Below are 17180 nucleotides of genomic sequence, written 5' to 3'. Positions count from 1 at the left end.
CTCTTAGGTCTAAAGGAATCAATGGATATGGGGAAAAAGCAGGAACAGGGTACTAATGTTAGATGATCAGCCATGATCATATTGAAGGGTTGAAGGGCCGAATGGCCTACTCCTGCACCTATTTTTTCTATGTTTCTAATGTTACAGACTAAATGCAAACAATCAATGCTGGCAATACTACATCTTATAATGTATTCTAACACCATACATCCATGCAGTGGAAATTTGGACAACATATTCTCCACAATTAAGGAGGACCTCCACAATCTCCTTTCTGGTGAACAATTTATCTACCTGCTCCAATCATTCTGGAGCAAGAGACAGGGGCTTTGTGCTAAATTGTAGAAACCTGTATATCACTGATAATAAACAACTGAGACACTGTATTTCAGCTATAAAATCTCTTCGAAACCTTGATCATTATTTTGTTGGACATGGAAAACTCAAAGAAAGATCTGGCAAAGTTGTGATGAAATCCAGTGAAAAGCTCATTGCCACTTCTTGCCCACTCTCAGGTGTAGAGTCGTAGAGGTATCTATACAGCATGGAAACAGGTCCTTCCGCCCAATTTGTCCACACTGATCAAGTTGGCATTCTGGGCTAGCCCAATGTACTTGTGTTTAGCCCATATCCCTCTAAACTCTTCCTATCTTTAGATCAGTCCAAATGTCGTTTGATGTTTGTAATTGTGTCTGCTGTGATAGCTTCTCTGTCAGCTCATTCCAGATAGGAATTACCCTGTGAATGAAAAAGTTGCTTGAGGTCCCTCTTAAATCTCTCCCCTCTTACACTAGCATATGCACTCTAGTTTTAGAATCCTCTACTCTGGGTAAACGACTGTGAGCATCATGCTCCCCAACCAAATCCGCAAGAGCGCTGGGAAGCTGACACACCTTCTGACGCCAAAGAAATCCATCATTGTGGGGACATGGAACATCCTAACCATGTTCCAGGTTGGTAAGACTGCCACAATTGCCAACAAAATGGTGTGCTACAATCTCTTAGTCTTGGGCTTGGCTGAAACAAGATGGACAGTCAGGGGAGATCAAAATGGTCAGCAGGCAGTCCATTACCTACTCCGGACAGGAAGAGGAGGGAGCGAAGCATACAGAGGGAGTGGCCATTATGATGACGAAGGATACTAGAAAGGCTCTAACAGCATGGGAACCCATCAGCCCTTGGCTCATCTCTGCAACCTTCAAAACCAACAACAAGAGTCAAAGCCCACATAATCCAATGTTATGCACCCACCAACGATGCAGAGGATGTGGTCAAAGGCAGGTTCTATGACAGCTTGAACCATCTACTTGGTAGTATTGGAGGCAGAGACCTCATTATCCTGATGGGTGACTTTAACGCTAAGGTTGGAGGTCAAAACGAGGGATATGAGGCAATAATGGGAAAGCATGGAGTGGGGAAAATGAATGAAAGTGGCGAGATGTTTGCTGAGAGCTGTGTTAACAATCAACACACTGCAATCAGGCTGCAAACATTCATTAACACCTGCCTTAGGAGAATACTTAACATCTGGTGGAGAGACAAAGTAAGCAATGTGGACCTGTGGAAAAGAACAAGCCAGGAGCCCATTGGCTTACAAATTCGAAGGAGAAAATGGAGTTGGATTGGACACACCCTCAGGAAACCTGTCACAAGCATCACCCGGCAAGCCCTGAAATGGAACCCCTATGGATAAAGGAAAAGAGGTCGCCCCAGGAACAGCTGGAGAAGAGGTGTCCAGACAGAAATGTCTGAGAGTGAGCTCGACTGGGGAGATCTCGAAAGAACTGCCAACAACCGAGTGAGGTGGAGGACATTTATCAATGGACTATGCTCCCTAGAGGAGCAAAGGGTTTAAGAAGAAGAAGATTTTCATGCATTTTGGTTTCACCATGTAGAAATTACAGCAGTGTTTATACATAGTTCCCCCATTTCAGGGCACCATAATGTTTGGGACACAGCAATGTCATGTAAATGAAAGTAGTTATGTTTAGTATTTTGTTGCATATCCTTTGCATGCAATGACTGCTTGAAGTCTGTGATTCATTGACATCACCAGTTACTGGGTATCTTCTCTGGTGATGCTCTGCCAGGCCTGTATTGCAGCCATCTTTAACTTATGCTTGTTTTGAGGGCTAGTCCCCTTCAGTTTTCTCTTCAGCATATACAAGGCATGCTCAATTGGGTTCAGATCGGGTGATTGACTTGGCAAATCAAGAATTTACCATTTTTTAGCTTTGAAAAACTCCTTTGTTGCTTCAGCAGTATGTTTGGAATCATTGTCTTGCAGTTTAATGAACCGCTGGCCAATGAATATTGAGGCAGTTGTTTGAACTTGAGCAGATAGAATGTGCCTATACACTTCAGAATTCATTATGCTACTACCATCAGCAGTTGTATCATCAATGAAGATAAGTGAGCCAGTACCTTCAGCAGCCATACATGCCCAGGCCATAACACCCCCACCACCGTGTTTCACAGAGGTGGTATGCTTTGGATCTTGGGCAGTTCCTTCTCTCCTCAATACTTTGCTCTTGCCATCACTCTAATATAAGTTAATCTTCGTCTCATCTGTCCACAAGATCTTTTTACAGAACTGTGGTTGCTCTTTTAAGTACTTCTTGGCAAACTGTAACTGGGCCATCCTATTTTTGCAGCTAACCAGTGGTTTGCAATTTGCATTGTAGCCTCTGTATTTCTGTTCATTAAGTTTTCTGCGGACAGTGGTCATTGACAAATCTACACCTGACTCCTGAAGAGTGTTTCTGATCTGTCGGACCGGTGTTTGGAGATTTTTCTTTATTATAGAGAGAATTCTTCTGTCATCATCTGTGGAGATCTTCCTTGGCCTGCCAGTCTATTTGTGATTAGTAAGCTCACCAGTGCTCTCTTTCTTCTTAATGATGTTCCAAACAGTTGATTTTGGTAAGCGTAAGGTTTGGCTGATGTTTCTAACTGTTTTATTCTTGTTTCTCAGTCTCATAATGGCTTCTTTGACTTTCATTGGCACAACTTTGGTCCTCACGTTGATAAACAGCAATAAAAATTTCCAAAGATGATGGAAAGAGTGGAGGAAAGACTAGGTGCTGAGAGCTCTCTTACACCTGCATTAAAGAGGTATTTAAACACATCTGAACAATTACAAACACCTGAGAAGCTATGTGTCCCAAATATGATGGTGCCCTGAAATAGGGGGACTATGTATAAACACAGCTGTAATTTCAACATGGTGAAACCAAAATGTATAAAAAATACCCCTAAATAATATCTGACAATGTGCACTTTAACCATGATTTTTTTTTCTATTTCAAATCTCAAATTGTGGAGTACAGAGACAAATAAATAAATGATGGGTCTTTGTCCCAAACATTAAGTATGGCACTGTATGTTCAGAGGGGACCAGAAATATTTATATTTAAAAAGAGGCGGGCAAGTATTTAAAAATCGCAAGACCTTGGATCAAATCTGCACAAATAAAAAAGTGAGGATCAGTAAAGATAAGAGGAAAAAGGAGGAGGGTGGCACGAACATAGTGGATTGAGGAAACTATTTCCGTGCTGGTTCCACTTATGACACCAGGGACCAGGGAAAGTGTGCATGCATAACTCAAACAAAAGAGGGATTTTGGACAATAATCTCATCTAGCAATAAATGTGATTACTACAGAGGTCTCTGGGTATACATGGATTAGATTTGGACCTGTAAATTCGCAGGACAGCAAAACAGTACCATTGTAAAATCTGGACACGTGCGCAGTTTAGAGAGAAAAATTACTCGAGTGAGTTATATCGCATTGCGCAAGTTCAGAAACAGGGAGTGAAAATTGGGCCACACGTTATTTAAAACTAGAAAAGGTTTAATAGAAACATAAAAATACAATACATACTTCTTTAACCTCTTCATCTTCTTCTGCTATGTTTTTTCTTCGTATTTCACGAAATTGCCGTACCTGAAAGTTAAAATAATCAGACATGATCAGTATATGTGATAAATTACAAAGTACACGTCTTCCCTATAGACCACAATAACCAGACCACATGATGTTCTCTTAACACTATAATCAAGTATTAACCAGCTGAAAGATAGTCACTTTAAATATTTAATTTTTCAGGTTTATCATTCTAATAAATTTAGAATCATAGAACGAAACAGCATGGAAACAAGTATATGGCCCAACTTGTCAATACTGATCAAGTTGGCATTCTGAGCTAGTCCCATTGGCCTGCATTTGGCCCATACCCCTCTAGTTCGTTCCTATCCAACTTCTCACCTATTCCACTACAAACATCAAATCTAATTGAATTCAATCACTGAACATGTACTGCACATTCATATCAGTTTAGTGGCCCTTAAAGTTCCAGTATTAGAATAGGGCTTGCATTTGCAATCAACATCAAAATCTGTCCTTTTTCAGTCTCTCACCATTGGAGAAATTAGAGATCACAGTGAGAACAGTAGGCAAAGAATAGGGATAGTTGGGAAGAAAAGACATCAGAACCAGCTGGAAAGATGAGACACCCAAAGGGGAAAGGAGATGACTGGTGTCAGGGGGAATCGCTGGTGAGTGCAATGTTCCGTGTCGAGGTGAAAATAAATTAGAGGAAGATGGTGAGAGATCAGAGTGACAGAGAGAAGATTGGGAATACGAAGGATTAGAATGTGGAGGGGGGAGGTAGGGAGAAACCCGAGCAAAAAATGCATCACCAGGAGAGGAGTGCAATTCCAGAGGAAACTGGGAAGTATGGTTGCAAGAAACCAAAGACCTTTCAGGACTTTCAATTGCCTATTAAAGCCTGTGTTCCACTTTCACGGCCTAATTGGCGACATTTGCCGAGTTTGCCCTTGACTCATACTCGCAGCATGGTTGCCACAAGGTCTTAGGAGGTCTTCGTAACTCTTCCTCATGCTCGTGAGTGGTCTCTGAGTACTCGTGGCCTCAAGTAGGTCGTGGCGTTTTTTCCAGCCTGATAAAAAATGTCCACGAGAAAAAAAAAACGGTCGGCATGGAAAACATTTATACTTTTTACTCGTAGGTAGGTCGTAGGTAGGTTGTGATGGCAGTCGTAGGTAGTCATAGATAGTTGTAGGTAGGTAACTGGCCCGAGAAAAAAAAAAAAGCAAACATGACATAATTTCACCATGTGATCATTTCCCACTCGTAGCTAGTCGTTGTTGGTCTTAGGTGTGGAAGACTGAGGTCGAGGGGGGTCGTAGGAGGTCGTAGACATAATCGTAGGAGGTCGTAGATATAGTTGTAGGAAGTCGTAGACATAGTCGTAGGAGGTTGTATGAGGTATTTTACTTTGGCGAGTCAATATGACCTTGACATTTGTTTCCAACTCGTCTAGGGTCTTCTAAACTCGTGGATTAGGTCGTCCAAGTGGGACAGGCCCTTAAGTCTTATTCATAGATATTGTAATATTTGCATTCATACGCACGTCAGAACGGAGAACACAAATGAACTGCCTATCTGAGCAGCAACTTCCTCTACCATTCGCATCGGGTAGTGTGGCCATTTGATCGCTGTGTTTAGTTCTCTGGGGTTGATGCAGATTTGGATTTCTTCCTTGTTTTTCTTTGTTGCAACCACCATGGTGGAAACCCAGTTAGATGGGTCAGTAACCGTAGCTATGACACCCAGGGACACCACCCGCTGTGGCTCATTGTGTACTCTGTCGCGCTTGGCAAGCGGAATAAGGTGTGGAGCTCGGACCACAGGAGTGATATTGGGATCAACGGCGATATTGATTTGAGGGGCAGCTTTCCAAGCTTGTCGTCAAACAGTTCTTTGTATTATGAGAGTATCTGCAGAGTGGAGCCCTCAGTGTGAGAGACTTGATGGACAGCAGGCCCAAAGGAGACTAGGCCTAGATCATGGCATGCATTGATACCAAGCAAGATTCAAGATTCAAGAGAGTTTATGTCATGTGTCCCAGATAGGACAATGAAATTCTTACTTTGCTTCAGCACAACAGAATATAGTCGGCATGAATACAGAACAGATCAGTGTGTCCATATACCATTATATAAATATACATGAATAAATAAACAGATAAAGTGCAAATAAACAGATAATGGTCTATTAATGTTCAGAGTTTTGTTTGAGTTGAGTTTAATAGCCTGAAGGCTGTGGGGAAGCGGCTATTTCTGAACCTGGACGTTGCAGTCTTCAGGCTCCTGTACCTTCTACCTGAAGGTAACGGGGAGATGAGTGTGTGGCCAGGATGGTGTGGGTCCTTGATGATGCTGCCTGCCTTTTGAGGCAGCGACTGTCCGATAGATCCCCTCGATAGTAGAGAGGTCAGAGCCGATGATGGACTGGGCAGTGTTAACTACTTTTTGTAGTCTTTTCTGCTCCTGGGCGCTCAAGTTGCCGATTCCCCTCGAACTATAAAAACTTGAGTGTGTGAGACTGCGAGTCGACGATGCAGTTCAATTCAGTTTCTCCAAGTGGGTAACGTGGCCGTAGTTTTTTAAACATGCTCAGCATTACGTATCCGTTTAAATTCAGAAACGGACAGGGCATTGCATTTAGCTCCTGTATCAATCTTGGCAAGCGCAATTTTGTTGTTGATAATCAGGGTGACTTCAAGGTCGAGCTGCTTGTCAGTGGAAGGGAGGAGGGACTGAATGTCTGAACTGTTATCTTGGCTTGCAGAGAGGAGAGCGGGGGATGGCGTGTCCAGCTCTTGGTACTCGTTATCAATAGGTTCTTGTTTTGACAGGTGCACATTTGGTCTTGGGAAAGAACTGGTCGCACGAGAACGGCAACATTTCATGATCTGGTTAAACTTTGTACAGTAGTGGCAAATTTTTCCATAGGCGGCGCAGATTCCTGACCTGGAGCATGGGCGTTGTTACAGTTAGGGCACCGAGCAATATACCTTTGAGGCTGTCAGGGAGGGGAAGGCTGTGGAGGCTTCTTACGATAGGAGGTATCGGCAATATTAACACCCTACTAGGAACGTTGCCCAGAGCTTACAGATCTTGTGTGAGAAGCATTTATTTCAACGATTCTACATGCATGCTCGGCTTGATTCCAAGTCAGTTCTGTGTTCCTGAGCAATTCATCTTGCACTTTGTCACTGAGTAAACCTTCTACAAGTTTGTCACGGATTAATTCGTCACATAAATCTCTGAAGCGGCATCATGAAGCCATGTGTTTCAAATCACTCAGAAAACTTTCAATCGGCTCATCTTGTTGCTGGAAACGAGCAAAAAACCTGGCGCGTTCAATTATCAAGTTGGCTCTCAGGTCACATAGCTGTCTGAACTTAGCGAGTAAAACTGCAGGGTCGTCAATTGTTTCTGCAGGCACCGCAATCTGATTGGTGTGGTCTGAAACAGCAGGCGCATAATTAAAACGCTCTGCACGCTTCATTGCTTCAAGGCCAGCAAGATTTAAGAGTACAGAAGCACGAACCTCTGGCGGATCGTTGCGATGAGCAATACGAGCGTAGTGGTTGTGGTCGCGCTCGAAGAGGCGCCATCGTACAGCAATGTCGGTCAAAGACCAAAGGACTTGGACGGCGAGGCGAGTTTGCCATGACAGAGATAACAAACACATAAAGCAGGTTGGAAAAATAAAACCCGACAAAATTAAAAACTGAGTGGGCAGGAAACCACTTTTTTACACCATGTAATAACGCCAGTCATACGCACTTCAGGGTACAACATGTTTTTTTAAATCTACTCACAGTATACTTCAACATGGTGTTACAGCAAGCTTAACAAATACTCAGACTAAGCATATGAACTAAATTCTGATAATATAAACACACATAGTAGGCGGAGCTTCTACTATTAGAGCACAACAATTGGTTCGTAAGAAGTAACCAATCTACAGATGTACCAAGATATCATTGGACAGAGAGGCGAGGGTGTTCAAATAGGAAAAAAGAGTGCCTTCCAGGTCCACCTGTCCCAGGGATCTTACTCAAGATAGTTAATATCAGTTATTTTCATGCATATTGGCCTGAGCATGACTTGAAGTATAACAGGAGTAAAACTTCTCAGCTATTGTCCTCCACTATTTTGCCTTCTTTCTTGTACTCCAGGCATTTTCTTTTCTTACAACTCAGGAGCAACTGCATCTTTTTAAAGAATGTTACAACCTTAACCTACATAACAATTAGTTCTGTCTTTAACTGTATAGTTATCACAATTATAGCTGTTAATCATTTGAACTTCAAATGCTTGCATTGAGATCACTGTAGTGCCCCCCCCCCCTCCACAGCGGGTCGCCCTTTGTTCTCCCACTGTCCCTCACAGCCGCTCCCCCTCACACCAGGTCCTCCATTGTCTTCACAGCGGTCCCCTCACACCAGGTCCTCCATTGTCTTCCCCTCCTCCCTTGCGCTCATCAACTGCGAGGCCCCACCGGCACAGACTCCCGTTGCCGCCACCGAGGTACCCGCTGCCGCCACCGAGGCTCCTTCAGCCCAGGCAGGTCTCGCCGCCCGGCTTCACCGCAGTCTCCTGGGAGGCCTGCGGGGCGTCGGGCCTACCGGGGCAAGTTTCAATCTTCGGTCGTCGTTCTGGTCGTCGGCGCCATGGTTGTTCTGCTCGTGCTGCTCTCCTGGACATTCCCGCGGCGAGCGGCTCCCCGGGATCAGGCGGAACCATGGTGGCTTCAACATAACCTGCTTACAAAAGTCACGCTGCCTTGGCAAGGCCACCAGCATAATCAAGGACCAATCTCACCGCAGAAACTCCCTCTTATCACCTCTCCCATCAGGCAAGAGGTACAGAAATTTGAAAACGCATACCTTCCACATTCAGAGACAGTTTCTTCCCAGCTGATATCAGGCAACTGAACCGTCCTCTCACCAGCTAGAATGTGGTTCCAACTTACCATCTATCTCATTGGAAACCTTTGAACTATGTTTAATCGACTTTATCTTGCATTAAATGTTATGCCCTTCATCCTGTGTCTGTACACTGTGCATGGCTTGATTGTAATCATGTGCAGCAGTCTTCTCATTGACTGGATAGAACACAAGAAAAAAGCTTTTCACTGTACCTCGATACACATGGCCAGAATAAACTGAACTAAACTAAATGTTCTATTTTCCCTGCATAGTGTAGCGATTCAGGTTCATTCTTGTTCCACTCCACCCAAATATGGTGAATGCAGGCATTATATGTCTCAGGAGTAAGATTTGCTGGAGGCTCTCATATCAAACAGTCTGCTGGATTTTTTTTTAATGCAAATTTAATTGGATGATATGCCAATTTATTGTTAATCACATACATAATGTAATACTTATGTCCATGTGCCACCAAGTACTGCTGTAGTCTCTTGAAACAGAAATACAAGTGGTCACAAGCAAATTAACTTAAACCTTGTTTTACCAGAGTTATAAAGCTCACTTGCATCATCTATTGGCATTTTAGGATTACTACACAATTTCCCTCAGTGATTATTCTTCCTGTGAGATTCTGGAGTGATGGTTAACTTTCTGATCATGGACATCGCATTTGATTCTTGTCCTGTTTTCTTTCAAAATTTGCTTAAGTGAGTGCACAGCAGAGCCACTAGATAGTAACTAGGAACATACACATTGTCCTATGTTATGTTCCACTTGACAGATTTTGAGTATTTGAGCATTTTGAACCAATGATAGATAGAACAGTCCGAACATCGTAGAATCTTGCAGAGCAACACAATTAATCAATGACCTCTTCGTGTAGGTATCATTTGGCTTGTGGGAGAGAAGACTAAGAATGGTATTTTAAACTTAAATAAGGACAATTGTGGGCATAAAAATAACTCACTAATGTCATTATTGTTTTATGTCAATAAGCTGGGAAGATTTCTGAAGATGTTGCCAGGACCTGAGGGCCTGAGCTGTCAGGAGAGGTTGGGAAGGTGGTTATTCCTTGGAGTGCAGGAGGCTGAGGGGTGATCGTACAGATGTGCATGAAATCATGAGGGGAATTAATAGGGTGATAGCACGATCATTCCTCTACCCAGTGTAAGGGAATCGAAAACCAGAGGACATGGGTTCAGGATGAGAGGCAAGATTTAACAGGAGGCAACGGTTTCACTCAGGTAGTGGGTATATGGAATGAGCTGTCAGAGGTGGTGGTGGATGGCAGGTATTATAGCAACTTTTCAAAGGCACTTGGACATGTACATGGATAGGAAAGATTTGTAGGAATATTGGGGCAAACATGGGAAAATGCGAGCAGCCTGAATGTGGTATCTTGATCGGCATGGATGATGGACCGAGGGCCTGTTTTCTTGCTGTATCACTCAATGACAATGACGAAAAATGAACTACATTTTTTAGTGTAAAGAATCAGTTAATTGCAATGCTGTGACAGATGTTTAAGGGAATCTTTCAGGGTACCCAAAATCAAAACATTCCATGGGTGGAACCACGATTTTATGTTAGTTAAAAACTTTAAAAGTAGTGTCAAACTTTTTTTTTTAAATGACTGACAAAAATAGAATATGAAATACAATCAGGCAGTAATACAAACCAGATAGTACAAATGTCAATAGTTGTGGAAAAAGTTAAACTGATGGATGATCATGTAGAAAATGAGACTGGGGAATTAGCAATGAAAAACAAGGAGATGACAAATGAATTTTGAACTGGCATTTTGCTGCAAAAGTATAAAAGTTAACATCGCAGAAATTTCAAGGTGCACAACCTTTTATCCGAAAGCCTTGGGACCAGACACTTTTCGTAATTCAGAATTTGTCGTCCTTCGGAATGAAAATTTTTTAGCGTAGATTTTAATGGCTGGCTCAGTGGTAGAGTGCTCGGCTCATATCCGCAAGGTCGCGAGTTTGCGCCTTGATCCCGGCAGTTACTCGGTCGCGAGTTTGAGTCTTCAATGTCGTTTTTTCTTGCAGAATAAATGTCTGTATGAAATGCAGTGTGTTGAACGAATTCCTGAATTTGTAAATGTGCCCGCAGCATTGAATCACCTCTCGCACTCATGTCACCGCGAGATGGGCCGCTACGGCGACAAGTGGCAGTTTGCCCACAGCCTGAGCTGCGCCCCCTCATCCGCCACCCCAAGAACAAGACGTACCTTGCACACCATCAGCTTCTGCCCCTACGTGTTCCTCTGGAGTTGGAGCGGGGCTGGGCTGGAGTTGCTGCTGGCTGTGGGTCTCTGGGATCTCCGTGCTTGCAGTGGGCCTGGGGGTCGGTGTCCCGTTGGTCCTGACGTCTCCGGCCACCCCCCTGGACTGGAGCGGAGACTGGGAACTGTACCGCCCTTGCCCCCTCCCTCTGCAACTGCAAACAACCCCACTCTCCTGCAAGGGCGGTACAGTTCCCGGAGGATGGCAGGTGGCCGGAGACGTCAGGACCAACAGGAACCCACTCCCCGATGGGCCCCTACGACGCCCCGAGCTGCGCCCCGTCATCCGCAACCCAGGTTCCTCTGTAGTTGGAGCGGGGCTGGGCTGGGCTGCTGTTGGCTGTGGGTCTCTGAGATCTCCGTGCTTGCAGTGGGCCTGGAGGTCGGTGTCCCGATGAGGGGGCGCAGCTCGGGGAACGGCTTCTGGTGGTCCTGACGTCTCCGGCCAGTTTGAAGTTTTCCTCTGGAGTTGGAACGGGGCTGGGCTGCTGCTGGCTGTGGGTCTCTGGGATCTCCGTGCTTGCAGTGGGCCTGGGGGTCGGTGTCCCGATGAGGGGGCGCAGCTCGGGGAGCGGGTTCCTGTTGGTCCTGACGTCTCCGGCCAGTTTGCAGTTTTCCTCTGGAGTTGGAACGGGGCTGGGCTGCTGCTGGCTGTGGGTCTCTGGGATCTCCGTGCTTGCAGTGGGCCTGGGGGTCGGTGTCCCGTTGGTCCTGACGTCTCCGGTGACTGGCACTGACCTGCTGGTATCGCCGACATGAAGACAGTGCAAAGCCCCCGCGCTGGTGCAATGGGCGGGGAGCTGGAGAGGGGAGGGAAGGGGTTACACACATGGCGGGGAAGCAGAGGGGTGTAGGTGGGGTGAAACTGAAGGGAGCGACAATCTGCTGCTGCCTGCCCGCTGAGTTAAAAAGTTCCCACGGTAGACTCACGATACACAGTGTATCGTGAGTCTACCGTGGGAACTTTTTAACTCAGCGGGCAGGCAGCAGCATATTGTCAATTATTAATCCTCCCGCGCAATATACCCTCACCTTCTCTTTTATGAATGGGGATTTAGTTTCCCTTTCTTCGAGGACCAACCGGAGGTTCCGCTGTCACCTCTGCGGGCTGCCCTCAGTGAACGTTTTCAAGGACTTTTCTTCAAGGACCGAAAAAATGTCCGCTATTCGGAGGTTTTCGTTATTTGGATCTTCGGATAAAAGGTTGTGCACCTGTAGTTAGTGGGAAGAGGTACTTAGGAATATTAAATTCGGTAGTAGTGAGCAAACATTGCACTAACCTACTTGAACAATTCTTCCCTGCACCTTTGTACCACTCTGATATATCCAACTCCTGGCAGAGCACCTTGAGAATTAGCTTTCATTTCCATTGCATTACCCGGGAGAGTCCCTAACCCCTTATATATCTCTTCCTCACACACTTCTCACAAACTCCCTACGGATCTACCTTATGGCCATTTCTCTTCGTGTGGCTCCATGACAATGTAATCTGCAAACATGATGTCAGCTTCCACTTTCAAACTGAACACTGTTTGCCCTGCCTCTCCCAAGTCCGCCATTCTTGCTTGTCAAACATTCTGTTACATACATTTTACAAATGATTAGTTCCTTCCCAAACTATAAAGAATTTTGAGAAATGAAAACCAATGCACTCTGTCATGGATGAGTTTCAATGTCATCTAAATAAAGTCATAAGCAGACTGAATTCTGCACCTTTATCACAACCACTTTCCTCAATATACCACCTCGGGCTCAAACTGTTTGCAATTCTAGCATTACTTAATTGTAAACCATTCTCTAACATTAGGAACATTTTAATTTACAGCATTATACATCTCGAACCTTAATCTGCAGAAGCCTTCCAACATCCATGCTTCAAAACTATTCATGCCCTTGATGCATTTGGTCATTGGCTTCCAATGGTTTATTGGCTTCCAATGGTTTCTAGTCTTCAGCATCCCAAAATTATCATGTTGATGTTTAAGTAATTTTTTTGTAATCTGTTCTAACCCTATAATAATTCTCTCTCAGACTTCTTTCCCCTTCCACATCCAACCCCATCTCCCGTTCACCCAACCATTGACAGCTCTGCCCTGGGCTTCCACGGCTACACAGTGGAATTCTCTTGTTAAACTTCAAGTCGCTCCACCTCATTTAAGACGTTGATTAATAACACTCCATGGAACAAGATTTTGGCAATTCCGGATAATATCTTCTGTGATTTAATATACATTTATTTTAGTTATATACCTGTCAGGTGTTTTGGGATATTTTTCTGAATTAAACTTGGACTAACAAATGCAGGCCAGCATTTCCTGGTACAGATATGGTGAACCATCAGCACCAATTACCTCTTCGTCGATCTTGTCCTCAATGGCATCAATTCTCCGCTCTTTCAAATACCGCTGTGTCTTCTCCAATTGAAATTTTACTAGTTCGTCAATAGCATCTTTTTCTTCCTTGTCAACAAATTCTTGGACAGCTTCTCCCATCCCCCTTTCAGTCAGCAGTGACAACTGGATACTCTGCAGAGGATAAAACATTTTAGTCCAGATAAATTTATTTTTTATTAATATAAAAATACTGCACTGCATTCCCATAAATTTACCTGAAGTCAACGGGAAGGGATGGTGCAAACTTGTGGTATTTGTTGGAGAATAATATCATATGTCATAGGTGTACCAGACAGCTGAATGAGGGCGAGGAGGAAAAGAAGTAGATTGTAGCACAAAGGCACAAGTCATGAAGATGACGGGAGATGAATGGGAGGGCAAATGTCAATCAGTTAAATTAAACTGATGCAGTCTTCAACCCTCTAAAGCCAGCTTCAGTGTGCAAATCGCATGCTATTTTCATGTCTCAATTTCACATTACAATTTTACTCGTCAAAATTATGTATTTTTCATGCCCAAGGATATACATATGCATTCACCTTCTAAGTAAAGGTCTGGTGCCTCCTTTATATAGAGAGCTGTAACTATACTAAGAATTGATCACATTGTGTTGCAAACCAAAGCAATGCTGTAGCGAACTGGATTTCTATGTTGTTAAAATATTTTATATTTGACTTTGCAACTTAGCAGACAGGGTAGTTAAAATGCAACAATGTTAATATTAAATATGAAACTAAATGGAAAATTTGCAGATCATATTTTGTCAAGGCAGCTGAAGTAAAGATTCAGTTTTATAGTGGATTGTTTCACTGCAATTTGATTTGCTCAAAAGTTCTACCCATTGGCACGCATAGCTTCTTCAAGCTATGAATGAGGATGATGATTCTGGTCATAACTAATCAATCACTCTGCTATGATTGTCTGACTGCATCGAGGATACATGATGGACAAGAATTATAGAAAATGGACAACTCTCTGAAATGCTGGAGGTCTATTTAATGTTGTAGACTGAATCCTTTGCTCCACATTCCCAAAATAAAGAGAATTGACTGGGAAGCACAACCCACCCCACAAATCTTGAGAAATCTCATCTTAAAAGCTAGTAATATCTTCGGAAAGGACCTACATTGACTCCTGCTGCTGTAATACGTAGAAATGCCGAGTATACATGTTAAAATATCATTTAACATAAATTTAAAATCTATTATTTTTTAAATACTTGCCAATATATAGCAAACAATAATCATAGCTAAGTTCACCACTAAAAACTCAACAATCAATTGTGTAACAAAAGTGAAGTTCTTGGAATATTTTACAGCAGGATACTTCATAAAAATCCAAAAATGCATGTCAATTCTGGTAACGTTAGTTTGATTGGAATGGATAAAGTTGTAAACATTGTCTGTGAAGCTGCGTTGGAAACCTAACAGCAACGTTTGTATTTCAGTTCAACAAGGGAAAATCCTATGGTTGTTTTCACTTCATGGAGCCTGTGAGCTAATAGAATAAGAGCTTTGTGGAAAACAGCCTGCTGTACTTGTATGCACATTGTTCTTGTTCCTTTATCAAATAATCCGAAGTTCATCAGATTTATACGTGTTTAAAAACAAAATCCACAAAATCATTAGCTACAAAAGGCAATCAGCACACAGTGGAAATTTAATACTCGGTTAGTCTAATTCATTTCAAACCAGATTAATATTTTAATGCAGATAGAGAAAGCTAATTCTTAGGGGTTCACTTCAAGTATTTTAGCAAATTACTGTTTGCATTTTATCATCTTTGCAGTTAAGTTGTACTTATAATTGACACAGAATGTCAAAATGGTGTTAACTTACTTTCTCTGCAGTCTCAAAGTACTGTTTGACCAGATCCTCCACCCTTAATGTCATCCCTTCTGAAGATTTATTTGCAAAATTTTCAAAGTTAATTTTTGTATCTGCAGGAAAATAAAAAGATCGTCAAGCACCTTCATTCTATCAAATATTTTTTGCTTAGTTTATTGTTGTCAAGTATACCACAGTGGAAAGCTTTTGTTGCATCCTAACCAGTCAGCGGAAAGACAATACAAGACTACAATTGAGCCATTCACAGTGTACAGATACATGATAAGGGGATAACGTTTAGGGCAAGACAAAGCCAGTAAAGTCTGAGCAAATATAGTTTGAGGGTCTCCAAATGATGTGGATAGTAGTTCAGGGCTGCTCTCTAGTTGTGGTAGGATGGTTCAGTTGTCTGGGAACAGCTGGGAAGAAACTGTCCCTGAATCCGGAGGTGTGTGTTTTCACACTTCTACACCTTGCCCAATGGGAGAGGGGAGAAGAGGGAATGGGCAGGGTCCTTGATTATGCTGTATTCTATGAAATGAATGTCACAAGATGACTTTCAGACAAATGGAGCTCAATATTGTATAAGCGTGAGCCTATATGCTAATGTCTTGGGAACAACATCCCGCTCTTAATTAGTTTTTTCTCTGAATTGCTAAATTTCTCCATAAAACACACCACAGATAAAAAAAAATATTCCAATAATACCTGACAAGTAACAATAACTCTCAACTTTGGAGTCTCAATCCCTCGTTTGAATATTCATGGGAGCCTTAAAACAGTAAATTCCATATTTTTTCTTACTTTTCACCTCAGTCTTTTCCAAATACATTTTTATTTTCCCACTCTAATTCACTTTTAGTACCCAATTTGATGCTTAATTCACCTTACCTCTTACGTTTATTTCCAAATCTATTAATTTCATTGTTTCAATTGATGCCCAATTGTTCACTGTTTATACTAATCCCAAATATTAACCTTTGAAGAAATATCCAAAAATCCAAATGTTTTAGTATATAAATCACTTTTTCTGTTTGTACTATGTTTCTAATAATAAAATGCATAGAAACATAGGGTGGTACAGCATGGAAATAGACCCTTCGGCCCATTCACCCACGTCCCATCTAAGCTAGTTACATTTGCTCATATTTTGCACATATCTCTCTGAACCTTTCCTATCCAAGTATCTGTCCAAGTGTCTTCTAAATGCTGCCTCAATTTCCTCCACTGACAGCTCATTCCATAAAACCACCACACTCTGAGTGAAAAAGTTTCCCCTTGGGTTCCTTTTAAATCGTGCCCCTCATCTTAAACCTATGTCCTCTGATACTTGATTCCCCTGCTAGGATAAAAGACTTTGTGGATTATAAAAATATCCAAAATATGCCTGCACACAGATTATGCAGCATGTGTGGACAGAGGAACAATTAACATTTCAGGTCTATGACCCTTTCTCAGAACTGGAAAAGATAGAAAACAAGTTTTCAGCAAAGGTGTGGGAGGGATACATAAAAAAAGGGAATATCTCTGATTGTTCGAAATCAAATGTGTTAATGTAGAACTGGAGGAACAGTAGGGGTAAGAATATGCACCTTTATCTATGCAATATATTATCTTCAGCAGGGCTGTGAGATATGCCCATTTGGTCACATCAGACAATTAGAAAAATAACTGAATCAAAAATGGCCAGTTGTAATACAATTGGGAAGAAAGAGCGAGTCTCCTAAAGTTGGAGAAGTCAACATTGAGTTCTGTGGTTGCAAAGTGCTTGGACAGAAGACGAGGTGTTGTATATCAAGCTTGCCTGGTGCTTCATTGTAACAGAGCAGGAAGCTACAGGCAGAAAGGTTAGAATGGGAGT

General features: G+C 42.7%; 1 protein-coding gene across 3 annotated transcripts in view; it reads right to left on the bottom strand.

The window, feature by feature from the left end:
• mre11 (MRE11 homolog, double strand break repair nuclease) overlaps positions 1-17180 on the bottom strand; it is a 78620-nt gene that overhangs the window by 23872 nt on the left and 37568 nt on the right. For all 3 annotated transcript variants that reach the window (XM_033022405.1, XM_033022407.1, XM_033022406.1), the window contains exons 11-13: positions 15332-15432; positions 13452-13625; positions 3884-3946 (exon numbers count right to left, since the gene is read on the bottom strand). In XM_033022405.1, the coding sequence (XP_032878296.1) occupies positions 3884-3946; positions 13452-13625; positions 15332-15432 (338 nt within the window). The remainder of the gene's footprint in view (positions 1-3883; positions 3947-13451; positions 13626-15331; positions 15433-17180) is intronic.

The sequence above is a fragment of the Amblyraja radiata genome, chromosome 6, assembly GCF_010909765.2.
Source record: "Amblyraja radiata isolate CabotCenter1 chromosome 6, sAmbRad1.1.pri, whole genome shotgun sequence".
Taxonomy (NCBI): domain Eukaryota; kingdom Metazoa; phylum Chordata; class Chondrichthyes; order Rajiformes; family Rajidae; genus Amblyraja; species Amblyraja radiata.
The sequence above is the reverse complement of the archived record's forward strand: the minus strand, read 5'-3'. Positions and strand labels throughout refer to the sequence as shown.